General features: G+C 43.1%; 1 protein-coding gene across 1 annotated transcript in view; it reads left to right on the forward strand.

The window, feature by feature from the left end:
* The window catches only part of UNC13C (unc-13 homolog C), a 627,474-nt gene that overhangs the window by 183,431 nt on the left and 420,295 nt on the right, over positions 1 to 23,748 (forward strand). Inside the window, exon 9 of the mRNA XM_056572349.1 lies at positions 1,508 to 1,727. Within this exon, the coding sequence (XP_056428324.1) occupies positions 1,508 to 1,727 (220 nt within the window). The remainder of the gene's footprint in view (positions 1 to 1,507; positions 1,728 to 23,748) is intronic.

Consider the following 23,748-nt stretch of genomic DNA (forward strand, 5'->3'; position numbering starts at 1 on the left):
ACTTATCAATGGAAATCAAATTTATCAACCCATGGAGGTCTGGATATGGAGTCACACTCAAAATCAAAGTGGAAAACCACACTACAGGCTGATCCAACTTTGATATAATGTTCTTAAAACAAGTAAAAATGAGGCTCAGTAGTGTGTGTGGCCTCCATGTGTCCGTATGACCTCCCTACAACCTCTGGGCATGCTCCTGATGAGGTGGCCAACTCCTGGATAGTCTGTGGTACAACGTGGCATAGATGGATGGAGCGAAACATGATGTCCCTGATGTGCTCAATCGGATTCAGGTCTGGGGAACGGGCGGGACAGTCTATAGCATTAATGCTTCCTCTTGCAGGAACTGCTGACCCACTCCAGCCACATGAGTTCTAGCATTGTCTTGCATTAGGAGGAACCCAGGGCCAACCACACCAGTATATGGTTTCACAAGGGGTCTGAAGATCTCATCTCGGTATCTAATGGCAGTCAGGCTACCTCTGGCAAGCACATGGAGGGCTGTGCAGCCCCCAAAGAAGTGCCACCCCACACCATTACTGACCCAACGCCAAACCAGTCATGCTGGAGGATGTTGCAGGCAGCAGAACATTCTCCACAGCATCTCCAGACTCTGTCACGTCTGTCCCATGTGCTCAGTGTAAACCGGCTTTCATCTCTGAAGAGCACAGGGCGCCAGTGGCGAATTTGGTGTTCTCTGGCAAATTCCAAACGTCCTGCACGGTGATGGGCTGTAAGCACAACCCCCACCTGTGGATGTCGGGGCCTAATTCCACCCTCATGAAGTCTGTTTCTGACCTTTTGAGTGGACACATGCACATTTGTGGCCAGCTGGAGGTCATTTTGAAGGGCTCTGGCAGTGCTCCTCCTGCTCCTCCTTGCACAAAGGCAGAGGTAGCGGTCCTGCTGCTGGGTTGTTGCCCTCTTCACATCTCCGGATGTACTGGCCTGTCTCCTGGTAGCGCCTCCATGCTCTGGACACTACGCTGACAGACACAGCAAACCTTCTTGCCACAGCTCGCAGTGATGTGCCATCCTGGATGAGCTGCACTACCCGAGCCACTTGTGTGGGTTGTAGACCCCGTCTCATGCTAGCACTAGAGTGAAAGCACTGCCAGCATTCAAAAGTTACTAAAATATCAGTCAGGAACCATAGGAACTGAGAAGTAGTCTTTGGTCACCACCTACAGAACCACTCCTTTATTGGGGGTGTCTGGCTAATTGCCTATAATTTCCACCTGTTGTCGGTTCCATTTGCACAACAGCATGTGAAATTGATTGTCAATCAGTATTGCTTCCTGAGTGGATAGTGTGATTTCACAGAAGTGTGATTGACGTGGAGTTACATTGGGTTGTTTAAGTGTTCCCTTAATTTTTTTTCATCAGTGTAGTCTTTGGAAGGCTTTTACTCCATATCTTGAACAAATACCAACTGTATATTATTTGTCAAATGTCCTAAAGCTATATGATACTTTAACCATTCCCATGCTTTACCCAATCTCAACAGAAAGCTCACGTTTTTAGGAAGACATTGCAAGCTCTTATTTACCCCATATCATCAACCACTCCACACAACTTTGAAGTATGGACTGCAACAACACCAACTTACTGCTATGAGTGTGAAGGTCTGCTTTGGGGAATAGCAAGGCAAGGGATGAGGTGTTCGGAGTGCGGCGTCAAGTGTCATGAAAAATGTCAAGACCTCCTTAATGCTGACTGCTTACAAAGTGAGTGCCTTATCTCTTTGTCTAACTGTATATCAGAATGGATTTTATTTTATGTTGATAAAATGGTCATAGTTTAACAGGTAGTGCATGACAGCTCATAGGCTGAGAATTCCTGTGGTGTTGACTATTCTACAGTTGTCATATTCCCAAGAACCTGTTGTGAGCATGGCAATGATTGTACCCATCAGTTTTGACCTCTCGGTGATGCGTAGCACATATACTGCAGAGAATATCTCATTAGAATAGGAAGAAAGAATGAAACATAACTTAAGTAAAATCATCTCGGAGTAGAAGCAGGGTACTATATATATACAGTATATAAAGCTTTAGTATAGAAATACTGAAATAGAAAATGTTTAGGTTAAAGGTCCTCTCTGATTAAAGGCTCATGCACATGGAAATATTACAAGTCCATAACATGGCATCCTATGCTATATTCATACGGACATATTTTTTACCTACCTTCTTGCGGTCATTTTCACAATATCTCAATATCTCCCCCCAAAAAAGGAAGAAAAGACGCGAGTAAAACAATATGCCCATATTTATTATACTGTGTGTGAACTTAGCCTAAGGACTGCTTTGCAAAAAATATTTATGGCCTTTTTCAGTGCATGGAGCCTTAGATCGAATGTGCCATTGATCAAGTTTTTATGTTAAATAAATTTTTCTTTATGCATTTGTTAATTTTTATTTTACTAGCTATATTAAAATAATCATGAAATCTTGTAGTTTTCATTCTGGCCAGTAGGTATAATGTTAAAGGGAACCTGTCAGCAGATTTTACCCTATTTAGTTTTTAACAACATATTATATTGGCTAAAATCATTTTGCTTACCCATGTCCCCATGTCCTTAGAGCCACCAGCAATAGTGACGAAAATAGGTTTCAAAGTGGTCCTGTGCTGTATGTTAATTAGCTGGAAGTAGTTCCCCTGGTGGTGCGGCATTCTTACGTAGTACAACAAAGAAAAAAGGGGGGCTCAGCCTAATATGTAAAGTGGGGTGCTACCATGGTATACAAAACATACTACAGAAAATCCAAGAACAAAGAAGATTCTATACAAATGTGCATACCCAAAATGAGATAAGATAAATCAAATAATTTTATTTCAGAACAATAAAAAAAAGACACAGACATTTAAAAACACTTAAAAGGCTCAACACAGAGCCACCTTACAAGACAGGCGGGAAGCCAATATGGCCCCCTCCTGGACTACCGTACTGTATACAATTAATAAGATGACGCACCCTCAGAACACGGAACCACTAAGATGAAAAAATTGCCTATACACACATATGGTAAACAATACAAAAACATAAAAACATTACTGTATGACAAGCAAATCAAACCGTTTCAAAGTGACACAATAAGGAAAAAAGTGTATGCACGAAGTGATATATAAGAGAGGCTTAGGTCAAATATCAAGATGGTGGTCAGAGGTCCCCACGCGTGCCTTTGCCTACATGGCAACTTCCTCAGGGGCACAGTAATAATAATGTCTAAAGTCTATGTACATGGGCCATTACATTGACAATGTATAAACTAGCAACTTTGGAACATTTCTTCTTTACCATTTGACTGTTTTCACTTTTGTTGTGACTCCACTCAATTTTGTTGTGATTCCATGCTGTGTAGAAAAATGTCTTCTGCTACATAAAAAGTGTCCACAAACAGAAAACAGACTGCCTGTTGCTAATAAATCATTTCTGATCTATTTCTGTCTACAGTCAGGCTTATTACCAAATAGATCCTTAGTGTTCACTAACAGCTAAATATCGTAATAGTCCGACTGACACAGGAATAGCTAAAGTTTCATTCACAATACTACAACATGTTGCTCTCAAACTATCTTATATAGACATATAGTAATAATAGATTTCTCATTCCCAGCATGTGTACTGCTTTTGTAGAGCAGCAGGAGGATTTCTTCAGTGCTAACATATTCCACAATGTTGTACAGAGATTTCCCTCACACTATTACCTATGCTGTAGGAGACTCAAAATCTAGAGAGAAAGTGAAGACATCAATTGACTCCTCAAGTGAGCGGGGAAAATAACTGCGAGCAGTCAACTCTCTTGAGAGTTGGAGGACAAAGCATGTCTGGTTGAAAACCCTTTGGGGGACATTTATCAATGTTTGCTTATGTATTCCTTTTTTTAGTTATTTTTTTCTTACAATTTTTTTGCTTATGTGCGACTTATTTATCAACTGGTTTCAGCCTGTTGATAAATTTCTTTCACTTAAAGGGGTAGTCCAGTGGTGAAAAACGTATCCCCTATCCTAAGGATAGGGGATACGTTTGAGATTGCGGGGGATCCAACCGCTGGGGCCCCCTGCGATCTCTCTGTACGGGGGCCAGGCTCTCCGGCCAGATAGCAGGTGTCGACCACCGCACGAAGCGGCGGCCGACATGCCCCCTCAATACATCTCTATGGCAGAGCCGGAGATTGTCGAAGGCAGCGCTTCGGCTCTGCCATAGAGTTGTATTGAGGGGGCGTGTCGGCCGCCGCTTCATGCGGAGGTCAACACCCCCCTTTCCCGCAAGCTGTTGGGGCTCCATACAGGAGATTGCAGGGGGCCCCAGCGGTCGGACCCCCGTGATCTCAAACTTATCCCCTATCTCTCTGTATGGGGGCCAGGCTCTCCGGCCAGATAGCAGGTGTCGACCAACGCACGAAGCGGCGGCTGACATGCCCCCTCAATACATCTCTATGGCAGAGCCGGAGATTGTCGAAGGCAGCGCTTCGGCTCTGCCATAGAGTTGTATTGAGGGGGGCGTGTCGGCCGCCGCTTCGTGCGGAGGTCGACACCCCCCCTTCCCGCGGGCTGTTGGGGCTCCATACAGGAGATTGCAGGGGGCCCCAGTGGTCGAACCCCCCGTGATATCAAACTTATTCCCTATCCTTAGGATAGGGGATAAGTTGTACACCACTGGGTTCACCACTGGACTACTCCTTTAAGCAATTTTTCTTTTTTTTGCTTTCGTAGTGGCTTTTTCTGCTCCATGTCTGAGCTGGAGTAAATTTAGTAGGTTTTTTCATGCGACTTTTTTGCGACTTTCGCACTTGATAAATCTTTGACCACTGCAAGTCAAAAATCACTTTTTGCTTTGGTACGCAAGATTTTTATTTTTTTCTTAGGACACTGAACATGCAAAAAGTCGCAGGAAAAAAGAGGGTAGTCGCACGTGCGACTTTTTTGCCACAATTTTAAGCAAAAAAACCTACTAAATGCTTTGATAACTGTCCCCCTCAACCCAAATTCTATATAAATATTTACAACAACAAACAAAGCTACTTTTCTGCGGAGAAAAAACAATGTATGTATTGATAGTTTTTGCCTTATACAACTAATGGGAAGAAAAAAACTACCAACCAGAAACAAAGGACAAGGGACAGTCAGTGGGAGGGGGTTGTGTTGTATCTCAGTGATCGGAACGTCTACTCCTGGTGCTAACAGTACAGTGCAGTGACAAAGAAACAACATTTTCACGAAGCAACATCTGTTATCAGTATACCCTTACTTTGACTATTTGGTGCAAACTGATTCACTCTGGTAGAATTTTGTCCCATAGAAATTATAGGAGCTATCAACATATGATTCAAAACCAGCTATTTTAACTATGAATTCGTATTAGGAGATTTGAAGGTCATAGACGAAAGTCCCCTGCTATAAATGGTGTGAATGAGTCTTTGCCCGGGTTAAGATATTTTATTATGACCAGTATTTCTTAGTCAATACTGTGAGTGGTACCAACACAGAGAAAAACTATAGTATAAAGATGTGCACCTTTTTCTTGAGTTAGGGACCCACTTCTAGTTTTGACTAAAAATGCTGACCAAAATGCTACACTTGAACCCAGACTAAGGGGTTGCCTATCTTCTGAAAAAAACTGCTGCTAGGCCTGTTCAGTGGCTATTGCTCAACAATAAATAATAGGACTTAACAACCCATCAACTATGCATCTGTAGTTGCGGCTGCTAAATGCTGAATGCTTAGAAGCCTGGGCAGGGGTTAACTATTTGTCGATGCTATAAGGTAACTTTTTACACCAACCTTATTAAACAAGTAATTAAAAGTCTCACAATAAACATTTCATCTCTCCGATGCATTTTTCAATTCATTAGGAAATCTGAGAAAACATCTATTTATGGCACATGTAGGTTAGGCTCCTTAGCACATTAGTGGTTTATTAACTTATTCCATCTTGTGGAACATTACAAGTCCATGATACTTACAGAAATTCCTTTAATGCCCTTAGTTTATTTTAATGTGTTAAACGTCCAATACGAAAAGATTGCTTCATAACACAAAATTATTATTTCTCTTCTGTACAATACCTCACTAGGTGACAAACAATACATGGCCCAACGTGTCTCCTGTGGCCAGCATTCATCATTAGTTAAGAATTTAGGTAGACATGTGTTCACTGTAACTAAACTGTCATATTAAAAAAAATTATAATAATGTTTTCCACTGGGGTGCCCCTTTAATGCAAACCTAGCCTAAGGGTTTGCCTCTCTAGAAAAGTTCACAGACTGGACCCTGTTGCTCAGAAATAAATGTTGAATCACATGACAGCCTATCAATTATTCATTTCTAAAAAAAAAATAAAAAAAATTGAGAAGACTTTGCAGGGGATATACTATTGCTTCCTAATTGCTCCCATACACGTGTGGTGGTGGATGAGAGGATACTGTCTTGTGGGAGTGCAGGGTGTTTAGGGTGTCGTTATGCAGGATAGTTAAGGGCGCTGTTAACCCGTGTTACTCGTGACGCCAGGGTGAGGGTTAAATGCTGTGTTCTTGATAGGCCTATTGCCACCCTTCCCAAGAGCAATAGGTGATGCAGAAATAAAGGATTGTCCACAACCGCTGTTAACTGAAAACTTGCAGGAACTTTTACTGAGGAGTTTCTGTGCATGTAGTAACAGTAACAGTCCAGATAACAAAGTCTCTTTACATACAGCTTGAGCAGTGATTGACAGTCGATTGGGATCAGGTAAGCCCAATTTAGCTTCTGAAGGATTATATAGCAGAGATCCGCTGGATTTAGGGGATGTAGGTCCAGTGATCTTGCGGTGAGTAGCGGGGAATTGCTTAGTCTATCTGCTAGGTTAGAGGCGTAGGCCGCAAGGCTTTGGCCTAGTAATTTGTCTTGTAAGCTGCGGAGGTCCTACCTCTTCCAGAGTCAGCAACCCAAGGGAGGGATCAAGATGGCGCAGGGGTCCCTTATATGGGCAGGGGTCGGCGGTTTTGGATTGGTCCATAATGACTGTCACTCACCGTTACAGTGCATTGTGGGTGATATGTCACGGGAACCTCCAAAGGTCCTAAAGCAAAACCATAGAGTTTCAACCAATTCACGTGAATCGCAGGTCCTGCTACGTTCCGAACAGGTAGATAACTAAATATATTCATATATACATCCTTATACTTATATTAATATTGAATTGAACTGCTATATAGTTATAGACTAAATGTGAGGTGACAAGGGGGATCTACAACAGAGGGACCCCGATGTCCTAGGGACTCTGGCTATGGGGACCTCTATACAGGTAACGTATATAATACGGTACCGGGACACCACACATGAATATTGGGCACAGATGAATCATTATGTATTCTTTATGGGGGGGAAAAAAAGAGGGGTAAATTGCTGCCTGACAGTTCTGGCAGCGACTAAACTCTTAGAAAAGCCATTCTCTCCCCTGACATAGAGGAGAGAAGGACATGAGCCCATAACTCATCATGTAGTAATGTCTTACCAAAGTCTTTAGGTATGTCCAACTTTTGACAGCAATAACTCCTTTGTTTCATGTTATATTTCAAACCATGTAATGTGACTACTACCCAGTAACAGGGGATACCTCCAATAGGGCAAATATATTTCATTTTGAAAGTGCTGAATAATAATGATGTTACTTCTCCAAACTGAATTAGAAATAGATACTTTCTGATAGGAGTCCTCATTTGATTCTTTGGGGGAGGTAAAATGTGTGGTTGTAGGGTAGGTGTACTAAATCTCAAGGACTAGTAAACATAGCAATTTGAAACAAAATTCTAATAAACTTTTGAAAGCTTGAGTGAGAAGAATTATTGCCTAGATTATTGCCTGGATAATTGGTCTCAGAATAATATGGGAGTGCTGTAAAGCGCCTTTATATCCTAAGTATGTGTCTATTTCCAGACAGTTTCAAGGGACTAATTAGTTGGTTGTATGTGTTTGGGGGGGAAGTGTAATTGGGGGGGAAGCAATGATTACTTCATCATTAATTATATAAACATATGTCATGTGCCATAATCTATCCATTGAGTGATAGTAATTGCTTGAAAGTGATGTTTTACATGCCTGAATTTCAATTAAGAAGCCCAAAGATGAATTTCCTGGGTATCAGTGTTATTTACAAATATACATTTAGTGTATCAATAAATCATTATGATATACCATTACACTGAGTTATCGTCTTCCTCTACACTTTGTCTTCCAACACATATAATTTCGTTGTACCCACTAATATTGTTCTACCACAGGTAAAGCAATAAGGGTTTTATTAAATTACAATGTCTATTTTGAGCACTTACTTGATTATATACAATAACAAACACTTTAAAAATATATATTTTAAATATAATTGGAAAATTGAATTGTAAAAATTGTGCCTACAATGCATTTTATGGACTTCCTATTACCAATGCCATGTGCAGTTAAGGCTGGGTTTACACATAGTATTTTGGTCAATATTTGGACCATATTTTAGTATATCTTCTCAGCCAAAACTAGAGGTGGAAATGACATAGAAAAAAAACTGTAATGGTAAGATTTGCACTTTTTCTGTTTTGACCACCTGCTCCTGGTTTGGGCTAAGGTTAGTGACCAAATACTTACCAAAATAATTATTTATAATTATTATGCATTATTATGCATGCACTATGCATTTAGACTTATTCAAGAAAACAATATGCATGTAGTCTAGCATGATTGACTTTTTGCAGTGGTCAGGTATTTATCAACTGTGACCTCACAGCAGCCACAGACCACACTTAGAAACTTGTCTACATTTAAGCTACATTGTTATTTATGATGAAGGGCACCCCTTTGATAACCATGTCGGACGTATGCATGATGTAAACAGGGTTCAAAATAACTTTATATACACAGACAAATTATGTATTTCCCCAATTTGTAAACCCAATCTAAGAGTACATTTAAACAGGAAGACCCATGCCTGGTAGGAGTGTCTATCTAGCAGATTGGCATCAAATGGATAGAGATCCGGAAAACAGGACTTTACCAGGTGCTTCTCCTCAAAGGAATGGCAGCCCAAACCACACTAGCGGAACAGTCAAATTTATTAGGTGCAACAAAGTTTCGAGTCCAAGCAGGACTCTTCATCAGGCATAGTACAGAGTGGGCCATTTATATGGATACACCTTAATAAAATGGGAATGGTTGGTGATATTAACTTCCTGTTTGTGGCACATTAGTATATTTTAGGGGGGAAACTTTTCAAGATGGGTGGTGACCATGGCAGCCATTTTTAAGTCGGCTATTTTGAATCCAACTTTTGTTTTTTCAATAGGAAGAGGGTCATGTGACACATCAAACTTATTGGGAATTTCACAAGAAAAACAATGATGTGCTAAGTAAACTGTGTGCAGAAACAATGCGCACGCAGAGGGCAGAGCATAGTAACATGTTGCTACAATGTAAACACATGTGCATGTGCATATGTTACTACGCTCTGCCCTCTGCGTGTGCATTGTTTCTGTGCACTGTTTACTTTATAGCCATACGTCATCACACTCTAGACAGCTCTGTCAGCAGGCTCGCTGATTGCATCAGCGCTGCCCACTTTCAGCAATGGAGTGAGCTGTAAAGTCCGACAGCTCTCCTGTTCTGTGCGCTGCAGACATATGGGCGTGCTGGCTAGCAAAGCCCCGATGTCGGCGTCGCGCTGCGTTGATGTCTACACACATCAGCGTGACAGTTACTCACCGGCCTCATTCCGGGTTTCATTGACAAACTTCTGTTGTGTTTACATATCACACATATTACATATAATGTTACTGTACTGCATTTTATGGTATTGGAGACAGATGCCTATTTCTTAGGTATTTTTATTACAGTTTTGTATTTGATAATTTAAATTTTTTTTAGCCCTGCTGTTTTTTACTGTTATGTAATGTCATGACCCTTTGACCCGGTAATGAATACCTCAGGGCCTTGTCTAAACCATGTCTATGTCTGAAACTACTATGCCTGGCGAAGACTCTTGCTCGGACTTTGTTAAACCTAATAAATTTGACTGTTCCTGAATCCAGCCAGTGTGGTTTGGGCTGTCATTCCTTTGAGGAGAAGCTTCATTGCGAGTCTACATGCAACCCACAGATTGTGCCCGTGGCACAACAACCTCTGGTAAGCTTACTGTTTGGGGGCACCTGCTTACCTGAGACCTCTACACTAGGAGTGCACCTTTGTTTTCTTTTTCTACTATCTAGAAGATTGGCAGTCATATATTAAGCCTGTTACATAGCTGAATGATTGTGTAGCCAGGGCCATACAAGCGATCACTGGATTGTTCATGCAGCCTTTACTTACATCATTATTGGTAGCACTTCCCCTGTTTACACAGGGAGATGTAAGCCCAACAAATGATTTTTGGAACAAAACCCCAGGATAACCCAATAAAAGAGTGATTGCCTACATGTTGGCTTTTTGCTAGGCCATTTACATGATGCAATAAACAGCCTGTTGGTCAATAATCAAACCGTGTAAAGGGCTCTTGAGGCATAGGGATGGTTGGGATAATATGGAAATGTTATCTGTGTTTTGCTCTGTGCCACTTTTGTTATGGCAGGTAATGTGGAATATTCTTTTTATAACATTTACTTATAGCTCACATCAGGACATTGTAAAAGTTCCATACTGATGGTCTTGTTCACTGTCAGAATATACTGTATTTGTGAAGCTTCCATTCATTGTTCCGCGGAGTAGACATGCTTGTTAACAGAGATTTTCATTACAGAAACATGTTACGGAATCATTGTAAAAAGAGTTTCATATTACATAATTGTAGATTTAGTGTCTGCTCAACAAAGAGGAACCAATGTATTTAGTCAAAAATCATATGAATATTTAGTGATATTACAAACAGGAACTGTCCTACAACATCCATCAGCTTATTCTTTATTTATTAAGATTTAAAAAATACTGAATAGTTGTCGCTATGTTTGAATTAACTTAAAATATGAAATAAGACACATCAGTGACTGTTAAATATGCCAGTGTAAATGTATTCTCTATGCTGGCAGCTTGTTTATTGAAGGTTTATCTGTACTTGAACAGCGATACTTTCTGATGCTATGGAAAAGCTGTCATCAATCCGTGCGTTGTATCTGACGTATCTGACGATAAATGGCTCAAGTACAGACTGGTATAAAACAGATGTAATCTTTGTACCAAAATGAATGCTGTACTTAATTGTGTTAGGGTGCATGCACACTACATTTTTGCTATACAGTTCCCGTATACGGTTTCAAATTAAAAACCATATGGAACTGTATAGAAAACTGTATGCATTGACTTAACATTGTAAACCGTATGTCAAACGCATTATCCGGTTTAGACCATTTTGCGTCTTATACGGTTTTGTCAGTTTTTTTGCCATTTTTTGGTCCGGGTGAAAGACTTATTAAACCGTATCCTTTTTTTTTTATGTGGGAGTCAATGGGAACCATACAGAACTGTATGTGCATATGGTTCCATCCGGTTTTCACCATACGATTTTTGACTTTGCACAGTTTTTTTTCTTGGAATTTCAATCAAACAAGTGAAACTTTATTCAAAATGGAGTGAAAAGTTAAAAACATATATGTTTTTTTCTTAAAAAACGGATGCAGCCGGACATCATTTTTCAAACCTTATATGGTTTTCAATCGTATATGGGTTAAAATTTGTACACATGTTTTGATACAGTTTAGTCAGGTTTTGAGGAATCTGTTTTTCATGAAAAACCTGATACGGGAACTGTATTGCAAAAACGTGGTGTGCATGCACCCTTAACCATAGCGAGAAGACCTTAGAAGCCGCATATATATGTTAAACAACTGTAGGCATTGACATATAAAGTATACTGTGTATAGTAAAGTGTACCAAATGGCTGATATTTTAACTGGTATGGACACATAGAAAGAAAAGCACTACCAATTTAAGTAACCAAAAAGGTAACATTTTAGCTAAGACAAGAGGAATGGTTGTATAAAAAGATTGATTCTGTGTTAAACCAGAAATGTATGCAATATGCCCGTGTGGTGCCAGAATGGAGTACATTACTTCCTCTATTGAAAGAAAAAGCAATGAAACTCCTATTGTGTAAAACAGAATACTTTGCATGGAATTTAACAATAGGACTAAAAATATGAGAAAAGCTTTAAAGGGGGCAAACTGGTCTAATAGTTAAGAATACCATTAAACCTGGCAGCTAAGGCTCTTTTCTCTCGCATTTTTGGAGCCTCTCTTTGCCATGAGCGCTGGTAACATAAGAAAAATACTGGCTTATATGGTAAATATATTGACAGACATGTTGTCTACCATGAGATTATTAAAGAAGTAACACTTTTATGCCACACTTCCACAAGCATGGCATTTGAATAAAACACAACTCATGAACCTTACTCATTTGGGAAATAACTAGTTATACTCAGTGCCAATGAAATTCACTATTGATGAGGGTCTGGTCGCATACCATCCAATCATATAAATTCCAGTCAGAAAATGGCACAACAAATTGTGCAAATTCATGCCTATTAAAAACATGCATATATTTAATTTTTGAATTAAAGGGGTACTCACGTGGAAAACTTTTTTTTTAACTAAATCAACTGGTGCCAGAAAGTTAAACAGATTTGTAAATTACTTCTATTAAAAAATCTTAATCCTTCCAGTACTTTTTAGGGGCTATATAAAACAGAAGAAATGCTTTTCTTTTTTGATTTCTCTGATGTCACGACAACAGTGCTCTCTGCTGATCTCTGCTGTCCATTTTTGGGACTTTCCAGAGCAGGAGAAAATCCCCATACCAAACATATGCTGCTCTGGACAGTTCCTAAAATGGACAGCAGAGGTGAGCAGAGAGCACTGTGGTCGTGACATCAGAGAAATGCAAAAAGAAAAGCATTTCCTGTGTAGTACACAGCCCATAAAATGTATTGGAAGGATTAAGACATTTTTAATAGAAGTAATTTACAAATCTGTTTAACTTTCTGGCACCAGTTGATTTAAAAAAAAGTTTTCCACGGGAGTACCCCTTTAAGTAAAAAATGTAATATGTGCATGTAGTGAAGTACCCCTTTAAAGGGGTTGTGCGCTGCCCTGCAGTTCGGAGCTCCGCTCACAGCGTCCGGAAGTTCATTACTCCGAACGCTGTGTGTGGGCTTCCGTGTTCGCGGCTGCCGGGCGTGATGTCACGCCCGGCCCCTTCGTGACGTCTCGCCCGCCCCTCGTGACGTCACGCCCGCCCCCTCTACCAAAGTCTATGGGAAGGGGGCGTGACAGCGGTCGCGCCCCCTTCCCATAGACTTTCATTAAGGGGGCGGGCGAGACGTCACGAGGGGGCGGGCGAGACGTCACGAAGGGGCCGGGCGTGACGTCACGCCCAGCGGCATGCGAACACGGAAGCACACAGTGTTCGGAGTAATGAACTTCTGGACGCTGTGAGCGGAGCTCCGAACTGCAGGGCAGAGCACAACCCCTTTAAAGGGGTACTTCACTACTTTAAAACATCTTCCCTATTTACAGAATAGGGGATAGGTGTCTGATCACTAGAGTCTGACCTCTGAGATCCCCCTCCCCTGGCACATTATCTTTAAAATGAGGCTCTGTCTCTCTTTGGAAAAGAAGCAGTGTGTATATGGGGGCTAGAGGTGAGCACATTTTTCAAAAATTTGATTTGGCAGATTTGCCGAATTTTCCCCAAAAACGCGTTTTGACCCGAATTTATTTGTGGCAAATCGCTATTAAAAACAGCTATTTCTGGCCTACAGAGAGCCTCAATAGGGCTGTAGAACATTTTGCCTTGCTGTAATACGCATAGGACGTGTGCTGGGTTAGTGAAATAATACAGTTATTCAGTATGACATGCAGATCAGAGGCGTCGCTATTAGAATCACTTATGCAGAGAGGCACAATGTCAGAGCCAGGAGGTGGCATGAGTATGAGGAGACCATATAGTGGCCAAATGACACATCGTGGAGGTGGCAGCAGCATGTGGAGACCATATAGTGGCTGAATGGCACAGCTTGGAGGTGGCGGCAGCATGAGGAGACTATATAGTGGCTGAATGACACAGCCTGGAGTTGGCGGCAGCATGAGGAGACCATACAGTGATTGAATGACACAGCGTGGAGGTGGCGGCAGCACGAGGAGACCATATAGTGGCTGAATAACACAGCATGGAGGTGGTGTTAGCATGAGGAGAACATATAGTGGCAGAAGGACACGGCCTGGAGGTGGCGGCAGCATGAGGAGAACACATAGTGGCTGAATGACACAGCGTGGAGTTGGCGGAAGCATATAGTGGATGAATGACACAGTCTGGAGTTTGAGGCAGAATGAGGAGAACATATAGTGGCTGAATGACAAAGCCTGGAGGTGGCAGAAGCATGAGAAGACCATATAGTGGCTGAATGACACAGCGTGGAGGTGGCGGCAACATGAGGAGAACATATAGTGGCTGAATTACACAGCCTGGAGTTAGCGGAAGCATGAGGAGACCATATAGTGGCTGAATGACACAGTGTGGAGGTGGCATGAGGAGAACATATAGTTGCTGAATGACACAGCCTGGAGGTTGCGGCAGCTGGAGGACACCATATAATGGCTGAATGACACAGCGTGGAGTTGGCAGCAGCATATAGTGGCTGAATGACACAGCCTGGAGTTTGCCGCAGCATGAGGAGAACATATAGTGACTGAATGACACAGCCTGGCGGTGGCAGAAGCATGAGGAGACCATATAGTGCCTTAATGACACAGCGTGGTGGTGTCAGCAGCATGAGGAGACCATATAGTGGCTTAATGGCACAGCATGGAGGTGGCGGCAGCATGAGGAAAAAATGTAGTGGCTGAATGACACAGCCTGGAGTTGGCTACAGCATGAGGAGACCATATAGTGGCTTAATGACACAGCTTGGAGTTGGCGGCAGCATGAGAAGACCATGTAGTGACTGCATGACACAGCCTGGAGGTGGCGGAAGCATGAGGAGACCATATAGTGGCTGAATGACACAGCCTAGAGGTGGCAGCAGCATGAGAACACATGGTGGCAGTATGAGACAGCCTGGAGGTGGCAGCAGCATCAGGAGTCCTGAAAGTGACCCTGTGCCAGAGTGGTGTGGAGGGTGACAATATCAGTACCCGGTGATGAAGGTGAGTAAAAAAAAGGAGAACTTGGCATCAGATGTGTGGCAGGATCAGAATGGTAGCTGAGGCAGGTAGGCAGAAGAAAATGGTATGTTTTGTAAAAGTGTTAATGTGCACAAGTAAGTATTGAGGATATGCATAACGTAAAACTTAACTTTTAATAATATGCTAAGGCTAAAATATATGGACCCAAATGTTTTTTTAAGATCAAACAAAAGCAAAGGTGTGCAAAAAACTCTACCATTTCCCAAGGTTTTTAGGTGGAAATAGGGATTGGTTCCTGTGTGGGGCTGCCCTTTTTCAGACGAGTAACACTTTCCCCGAAAGGGTGGAAGGGAATAACCTATTGTCCATTGTAGCAGGTGGGGGTAAAAATGTCCCCTGTAAGGCTCTACTCTCACCCTATTAATTCCCTTCTTGGCAAGTGTTACCCACCCTAAAAAGGGCAGCCCCACACAGGAAACTCTCTCTATTTCCACCTAAAAACCCTTGGAAATGGCAGTGTTTGTAGGGGGAAATAGGGAGAGGTTGCTGTGTGGGGCTGCCCTTTTTAGGGCGAGAAACACTTGCCAAGAAGGGAATTAATAATGCAAGAATAGGACCTTACAGGGGAAGTTTTTACACCGACCGGTTACATTGGACCATACGTTGTTCCCTTCCACCTTTTAGAGGTCTTTGCATCACATGAATACTTGGTGGTGTACGTGGCATATGGTGTTTTTTCCACACCTTTCCTTTTGTTTGATTAAAAAAAAAAAATTGGTACATATATTTTATCCTACGGATATTATCAAAATGTAAGTTTTACATAAGGCATATCTTCAATACTTACTTGTGGTCTGATGTGTGTAGGAATGTCTGTAACTGGGGAGCCGTGCCTTAAATATGCTTAGCACTATCCATATTTGTGAAGTGTTGGTGTGGCACCATGGTTAATCTACTCTGATGCATCAGACATTGGTGGGTGGAAATCCTGGCTGATCCATGACTGATTAATCTTGTCAAAGGTCAGTCTCTCCACATTTTTCGTGGACAGACAAGTTCTCCTTGGGGTGACTATGGCCCCGGATGCACTAAACACGCACTCTGATGGTACACTACTGGTCGGGCAGGACAGCTTTTCCAAGGCAAACTCTGCTAGTTGCGGCCACAAATCAAGTTTGGCTGCCCGGAAGTCCAGCGGATCTTCAAAGTGTGTTGGCATGGGCATGTCAAGGTATGCCACCACCTGCCGGTTCAGGCCCTGCTTCAGGTCTACCTGCTGCTGATGAGCTGCTTCACTAAGCGGGTGAAGAAAGCTACTCATCAGCGACTGTAGACTCAGGCTGCTGCTGATGGAGCTGGTACTGCTCCTGCAACCCCACCCCTCCACAGGCAGCCATGGCAGTGGAAGGTGAGTGCAGAGGGCCCCCCGAGTCAGACCTGCGAGAGGATGGATGATGGCGCCGATAGGCATCGGCCAACTGACTATGTAGGATGTCTCTGTAGTAGGTCAGTTTGTCCTCTCCTGGGTGTAAATAAGGCCCCCATTTTGTGCCAGTAGCGAGGGTCCAATAAGGTGGAGAGACAGAAGTCATCCCGCAGCCAAATGGGGACAATTTGGCGGTCACTACACAAGCAAGTGAGCATGCATCGTGCCATTTGTGCAAGTGGCTCAGAGGGACTCCCTGCCTCCATCTCCACTGCATACTGCCACGGTGTATCTGGGTCCTCTGTCTCGCCTTCCTCATAACCCTTTAGCTCCTCTAGATGCTCCTGCTCCTCCTCTCCAGTTAGATGAATAGAAAAACCGCCCATCTCGCAAAACTTAAACTGTGCTCCACTGTGCCCCTCCTCCAGTTCAGCCCAGGCCGCTTTATGGTGATGTTGCATATGTTGACGCAGGGCCATGGTGCTAACATTGGGACCCTGGCCACGCCTCCTGCCGACACATCTTGCATGTGGCCAGGTTTACATCCTCCGGATGTTTAACCTTCTGAGCGGTATTCCTGAGCGTGACTCGGGGTTAATTTTCCCTGCCAGGATCGGTAACCCCGAGTCACGCTCGGGGTAGAATTGCAGAGTTCCCGGCCGGGCTGCACGATATATCGCAAAAGCAATGCGATATAGCGATGCGGCCCCGGGAAAACATGCGATTATCTGCTCGGGTCGGCTCCCATGGCGGGGGCCGGCCAGAGCAGGTAAAGAAAAATACTAAAACTACAACTCTCAGCATGCCCGAACAGCCAAAGGCTATGGGGGGGGGGGGGGGGGAGAATGTGACAAAGGGGGGAATGTGACAGGGGGGGGGGATGTGACAAGGGGGAGGGGAATGTAACATGAAGGGGGAGAATGTGACAGGGGGGGATGGGACAAGGGGGGATGTGACAAGGTGGAGGGGAATGTAACATGAAGGGGGAGAATGTGACAGGGGGGGATGTGACAAGGGGGGGAATGTGACAGGGGGGTGTGTGACAAGGGGGGGAATGTGACAGGGGGGAATGTGACAAGGGGGGGGATGTGACAAGGGGGGGGATGTGACAAAAGGGGGGAAAGTGACAGGGGGGGAATGTGACATGAAGGGGGGGGAATGTGACAAGGGGGGGATGCGACAGGGGGAGGGGAATGTAACATGAAGGGGGAGAATGTGACAGGGGGGGATGGGACAAGGGGGGATGTGACAAGGGGGAGGGGAATGTAACATGAAGGGGGAGAATGTGACAGGGGGGGATGTGACAAGGGGGGGAATGTGACAGGGGGTGTGTGACAAGGGGGGGAATGTGACAGGGGGGAATGTGACAAGGGGGGGGATGTGACAAGGGGGGGGATGTGACAAGATGGGGGAAAGTGACAGGGGGGGAATGTGACATGAAGGGGGGGGAATGTGACAAGGGGGGGATGCGACAGGGGGAGGGGAATGTAACATGAAGGGGGAGAATGTGACCAGGGGGGGAATGTGACAAGGGGGGAAGAATGTGACAAGGAGGGGGGAGAATGTGATGGGGGGATGTGACAAGGGAGAGGGGGAATGTGACAAAGGAGGGGGAATGTGAGGGGGGAGATGTGAAATGGGCGGGGGGAGATGTGAAATTCAGTGCAAAAATTGTACCGCTTTTGGTACAAATTTCCAGACAGAATCATACCACCAGGGAGGTTAATGAAAAACTGGCACACCACCGAGTAGGTGAACAAAATTATACACCACTTAGATGTACGTATGTGTTATGCACTTATGAGGGGAGGACAATGCCCTCCAGTACGCTTAAAACAGTATTTGTCTACAACACCAGCAGGTGTGTACTTTTGCCTGGCCTTTCACAGTATCTAGGCCCTTAAGACTTTAACAGGAACAAAATGGTAGACCACTTAGATGTACGTATGTGGTATGCATTTATGAGGGGAGGACAATGCGCTCCAGTTCGCTTAAAACAGTATTTGTCTACAACACCAGCAGGTGTGTACTTTTGCCTGGCCTTTCACAGTATCTAGGCCCTTAAGACTTTCACAGGAACAAAATGGTAGACCACTTAGATGTACGCACAGGTTACACTTAATAGAGGACAATATGCTTTTAGTGCTCTGCTCACCCTAACTGGCTGGCTACGATTAGCTTTTCCATTGTTGTACACACCAGTGCTGCAGCTCGTTGTACACACTCGCTGTGTACTTCACCCAAAATTGCGTCTTTCTCTCTCAATCTCACTCCCTTCCCTTTCAGTGCTTCCAGTCTGGATTTTAGCTTGAAGTGAATCGCTGCAGTGTGCCACACACACCGCTGTCTGTCCCTCTCTCTCTCTGCAATAAAAGGCTGAAGTGACTGGCTGCAAGAAGGGTGCCGATTATATAGGGCTGTGACATCACAGGGGTGACTGGCTGCTGATAGGCTGCATGTGATTCAGGGTCATCCCACGACCCTTGTTCCCTCCTTCCCATGATTCCTTGCCCCATATCCTTACATGTGGATCTGCCATTTTAGATGCCCTAGAGCCTGGACTGCACTAAATGGAGTTTAACAAAGCGATTTGCGGCATTGAATGGCGGCGATATTCGTATTCGTTGCAAATCAAATTTTTCCCGAAATTTGTGACTAATTTGGATTTGTCAGATTGGATTTGTTCATCCCTAATGGGGGCGTTAGAAATATCCAAGTACATGAAGATGCCACACTCCAAACACAGGGAGATGCCACACTCCATTCTGGTAATTGCGGGGGTCCTATAGGTCGGATCTCCTGTGGTTAGACAGGTATTTCCTATCCTGTCAAAAGGGGATATGTTTTAAAGAAGAGAAGTTTCTATTTAAAGATAATCCAAGTTTTATCAAATTTATCGGTGTCTACAATTCATAAAATGTTTTGCTATTTCACTCCAACATAATTTAGTCTTAGACTGGTAGATAACATGCCAGCTTCAGAATGTGTTTTCTGAACCACTGCAACATTTCACAGTACAAAACAAATGTAATCTTTTATCCACTGTTCTCTATATCCTGTATAGTCTCACTTCTTTGTCTCCCTCTATAGATAGTGCTGGCCAGCACTGTCTCTGCACGTGGGACTTACTGGGTGAGCTGAAGTTTTGTTTCTGAGTAAATCAAGGACCCTGACACTATTTCATGCAAACAGTGGTATAGCTACTAATCATTGAGCAGGAACCAAGGATGATAGTACAGGATAGCAAAAATTCTATAAATAAAGAACATTTCTGCCCTGGTAGGGGTCCCTAAACCTTCAGGTCCATCTGTTAAGGCTCTTATGACTATTGTTACTTAAATTATTATTGCTGTACCTTTTAGGAAAGCACAATTGTGAAAATTTAAATGGCCCTCCTTGAGACAGAATGTTGAGTATGGGAAGGGGTTTCAGAAGTTACATAGAGTAAAATGAAAATAAATCTGCTAAGATTACACTCCCCGACTGAGTACATTTTCATGTCTATACAGTAATTGATCCATGTTTCCTATGATTAATGCCGTCCAAGAAAATAAAATGGTATTTGAGTTATCACCATCTCCCTTCCAATGACTCACAAGTTAAGAGGATCTAAAATTATTGGAAAACTCTTGGAAAGGCTCGACAGCAGGATTTATGTTGTGCATTGGCAAAGGCTGACAGTAATATTAAAGTAATGAGCTCCAGAGAGGTTATTGTTGGCCATAATGCAGTTACATCTCATGAAAAAAGAAACTTGGCTTTCATTCCTTGGCTAATGTACTGCACAGGCAGCTATATGCACAGCGGACAATAGGACATGAGAATTATGTGGAGGAGGAGGGCAATCTGTCTGCGGAACATTGAGAAAGCCAATGCGTGCTTCTGAGCAGTCCTAGTGTCAAATAGTTATAAACAATGGCACCTGACCAAGTTGTGTTATGCACATAAAGACAAATGTTTTTTCTTTTCAAATAGCATACAAATAATACAACATACAATATAAGGCATTACATTAAAACCTGACAGCTAAAGTGAATCACATAGATTATTGTGTCACAGAGATGCTTCTTAAGTGGTGGAATATTTTAGGCAGCAAGTGATGTGTTGGAAACAGGAAAAATAGGGAAGATTAAAGATCTATATGACTTTGATAAGAGCAAATTTGTGGTGACTAGACAATTGAGTAAGAACATTTTCAAAACAATGGGTCGTGTGTGGTGTTCCCAGTATACATTGTTAGTAGCTACCAATAATGTTAAAGTTAAAGTTAGTAGCTACCAATAATGGTCCAAGGAAGGATAATTGGTGAGTCAGGACAAGGTCATGGGTCATGAGGCTCACTGATAAGCAGAGGGAGTAAAGGTTGACCCATCGAATCCCCCAGAAGATCTTCTGAAATAGAATGTTAATGTTGACTATGATAGAAAGCTTCCTGCATTTATAATTGTGCAGCCACAGACTGGAATCCTACTTGAGCCTCAGCATTAGGAGTGTTGTATGATATAGTGTATTGAGTATCCACAGGATATGTCTTAAATGACCAGCCCCTATTAACCAGCCCCTATCTAAAGATCAAGTCCTAATTTTGCCACCGTATTTAAAAACAGACAAGCAAGCCATTTTATGCATGTTGTATAACTCTCAATAACATTATTGTGAGTTATGGGAACAGTATAGCAGCTCAAGCTACGCAGTTTACATAATTCGAGAGTTACGGAAACAGCATAGTTTGTCGGGCTACTCTGTTTACACAACAACCATTAACTAATTTTGAGTTACTGTACATAAACTTTGTAAGACTCAGCGATTTTTGGTTTCCTTACCACCTCCAGTGGCTTCAAGCTGGCAGGAGGGAGATGGGAAATCCTTGATAAAGGTATAGCTCCCAGATATGGCACCTGCATATATCAGGCATTTATTTTATATCCTGTGGATATTCCACAAATATCCCACATGGGAATACCCCTTAAATGGTCTATTCACAAGAACAATATTCTGCGCAGATTTGATGCGCAGGATTTTCTGCTGCACATGTAACGCCGAGCACTTCGGGCCCCGCTTCCCCTCCGGAGCGCTCGCGGCGTTACTCCCCTGCTTGCAGCGCCCCGGTCAGACTCGCTGACCGGGAGCGCTGCTCTGTGTCCCTCGGTGGGGATGCGATCCCCGTGGCGGGACGTGCCCACCCGCGGGTCGCATCCCGTGTCACTCACCGGCCCCATCCTTCTGCTCAGTCCTGGCGCGCATGGCCCTGCCCTCTAGGGTGCCCGCGCGCTGGGTCTCTCAGATTTAAAGGGCCAGTGCACCATTAATTGGTGCCTGGCCCAATTAGTTCCAAGCACTCCGCACACCATAAAAACTCACTTCCCCTTCCTGTCCCTGCCGGATCTTGTTGCCTTGTGCCCTGTGAAAGCGTTTCTGTGTGTTCCATTGCCTGTGTTTTCAGACCCTTGCCGTTACCCCTGACTACGAACCGTTGCTGCCTGCCCTGGCCTTCTGCTACGTCTGACCTTGTCTTTTGCCTAGTCCTTCTGTACCACGCCTGACTCAGCAGTCAGTGAGGTTGAGTCGCTATCGGGTGGAACGACCTGGGGGTTACCTGCAGCAGCAAGTCCATCCCGCTTTGTGGCGGGCTCTGGTGAAAACCAGTAACCTCTTGGATTCCGTTCCCCTGGTACGGCCCACGCCATTGCCTCACTGACACAGAGGATCCACCACCCGTGTCCTTCCCGGATACCAGTCCGGATCTTGACAGCAGATTTCAATGTAAACTCAATGTCTGAACACAGCTTGAAGTCCTGCGCATGAAATCTGCGCAGAATACTGTACGTGTGAATAGACCCTAAAGAATCTGACATTCCCAGTACAATGATGAAAATCATGCAATGATACTAAATTGAAATGCAAAGTAAGAACTGATCTGTCAATAGCAACTTGACTTTGTAGCAATCCTTATTGCAACACGTGCACTGACACCAAACATAAGGATTCTTATTTACATTTAAATTGATAGTAGACATTTTGTTCATGGAACGTTTCTACCATCTACATTTTTAATGCTTATGTTTATGTTTTCGTATTTTGTTATTATTTTTGTAGTGTAAAAATATCATATGTTGCTATCTAGAAATTATCACCAAGCTATCTGCCTGCTGGTGATGGATGTTATGGCTTTTATGAATTCTCACAATAGTCTTACTGTAGTTTATTATTTTATGACCTGATTCTAGTAAACATAAGAACACATGAACATATGAATACCTAATATATGCAAGAGGTATAATACATGTCATGAGCTGGGAACAGTGAGTACTAAAAATTAGATCACTTTGGGCAATATTTTTAACTTTTTCCTAAAAAGGTCTTCTAACAGTTATTTTATCAGGCTGTTGATGCTCCAAACTATAAGGGTCTATTCACACGGCGGAATTTTTGCTTGCGGACTTCCACTTGCGGAATTCAGCCTCAAATTAAAGCCCATAGACTTCTATTGGATTCTGCACTCCCATTCACACTTCTGAAATTCCGCAAGTGGAATTTCAGAAGTGTGAATGGGAGTGTGGAGTCCCATAGAAGTATCAGGGCTTTAATTTGAGGCAGAATTCCGCAAGCAGAAATTCCGCCATGTGAATCGACCTTAAAGGGGTATTCCAGGAAAAAACTTTTTAATACATATCAACTGGCTCCAGAAAGTTAAACAGATTTGTAAATTACTTATATTAAAAAATCTTAATCCTTTCAGTACGCCCAGTTTAGAAGAGGTTTGCTATGGGGATTTGCTTCTAAACTGGGCGTTTCCCGAGACAGGTGTCATCAGAGAGGAAACAGATTTGTAAATTACTTCTATTAAAAAATCTTAATCCTTTCATTACTTATGAGCTTCTGAAGTTAAGGTTGTTCTTTTCTGTCTAAGTGCTCTCTGATGACACCTGTCTCGGGAACCGCCCAGTTTAGAAGAGGTTTGCTATGGGGATTTGCTTCTAAACTGGGCGGTTCCCGAGACACGTGTCATCAGAGATCACTTAGACAGAAAAGAACAACCTTAACTTCAGAAGCTCATAAGTACTGAAAGGATTAAGATTTTTTCCTGGAATACCCTTTTAAGGCTAGGTTAACACTTTGGAATTTCTGAGCAGAATTTCTGCCAGAGATCGAGCCAGCGGCACTAGGACCGCGCGGACTACATT

Source organism: Hyla sarda, chromosome 4, assembly GCF_029499605.1.
Source record: "Hyla sarda isolate aHylSar1 chromosome 4, aHylSar1.hap1, whole genome shotgun sequence".
Taxonomy (NCBI): Eukaryota; Metazoa; Chordata; class Amphibia; order Anura; family Hylidae; genus Hyla; species Hyla sarda.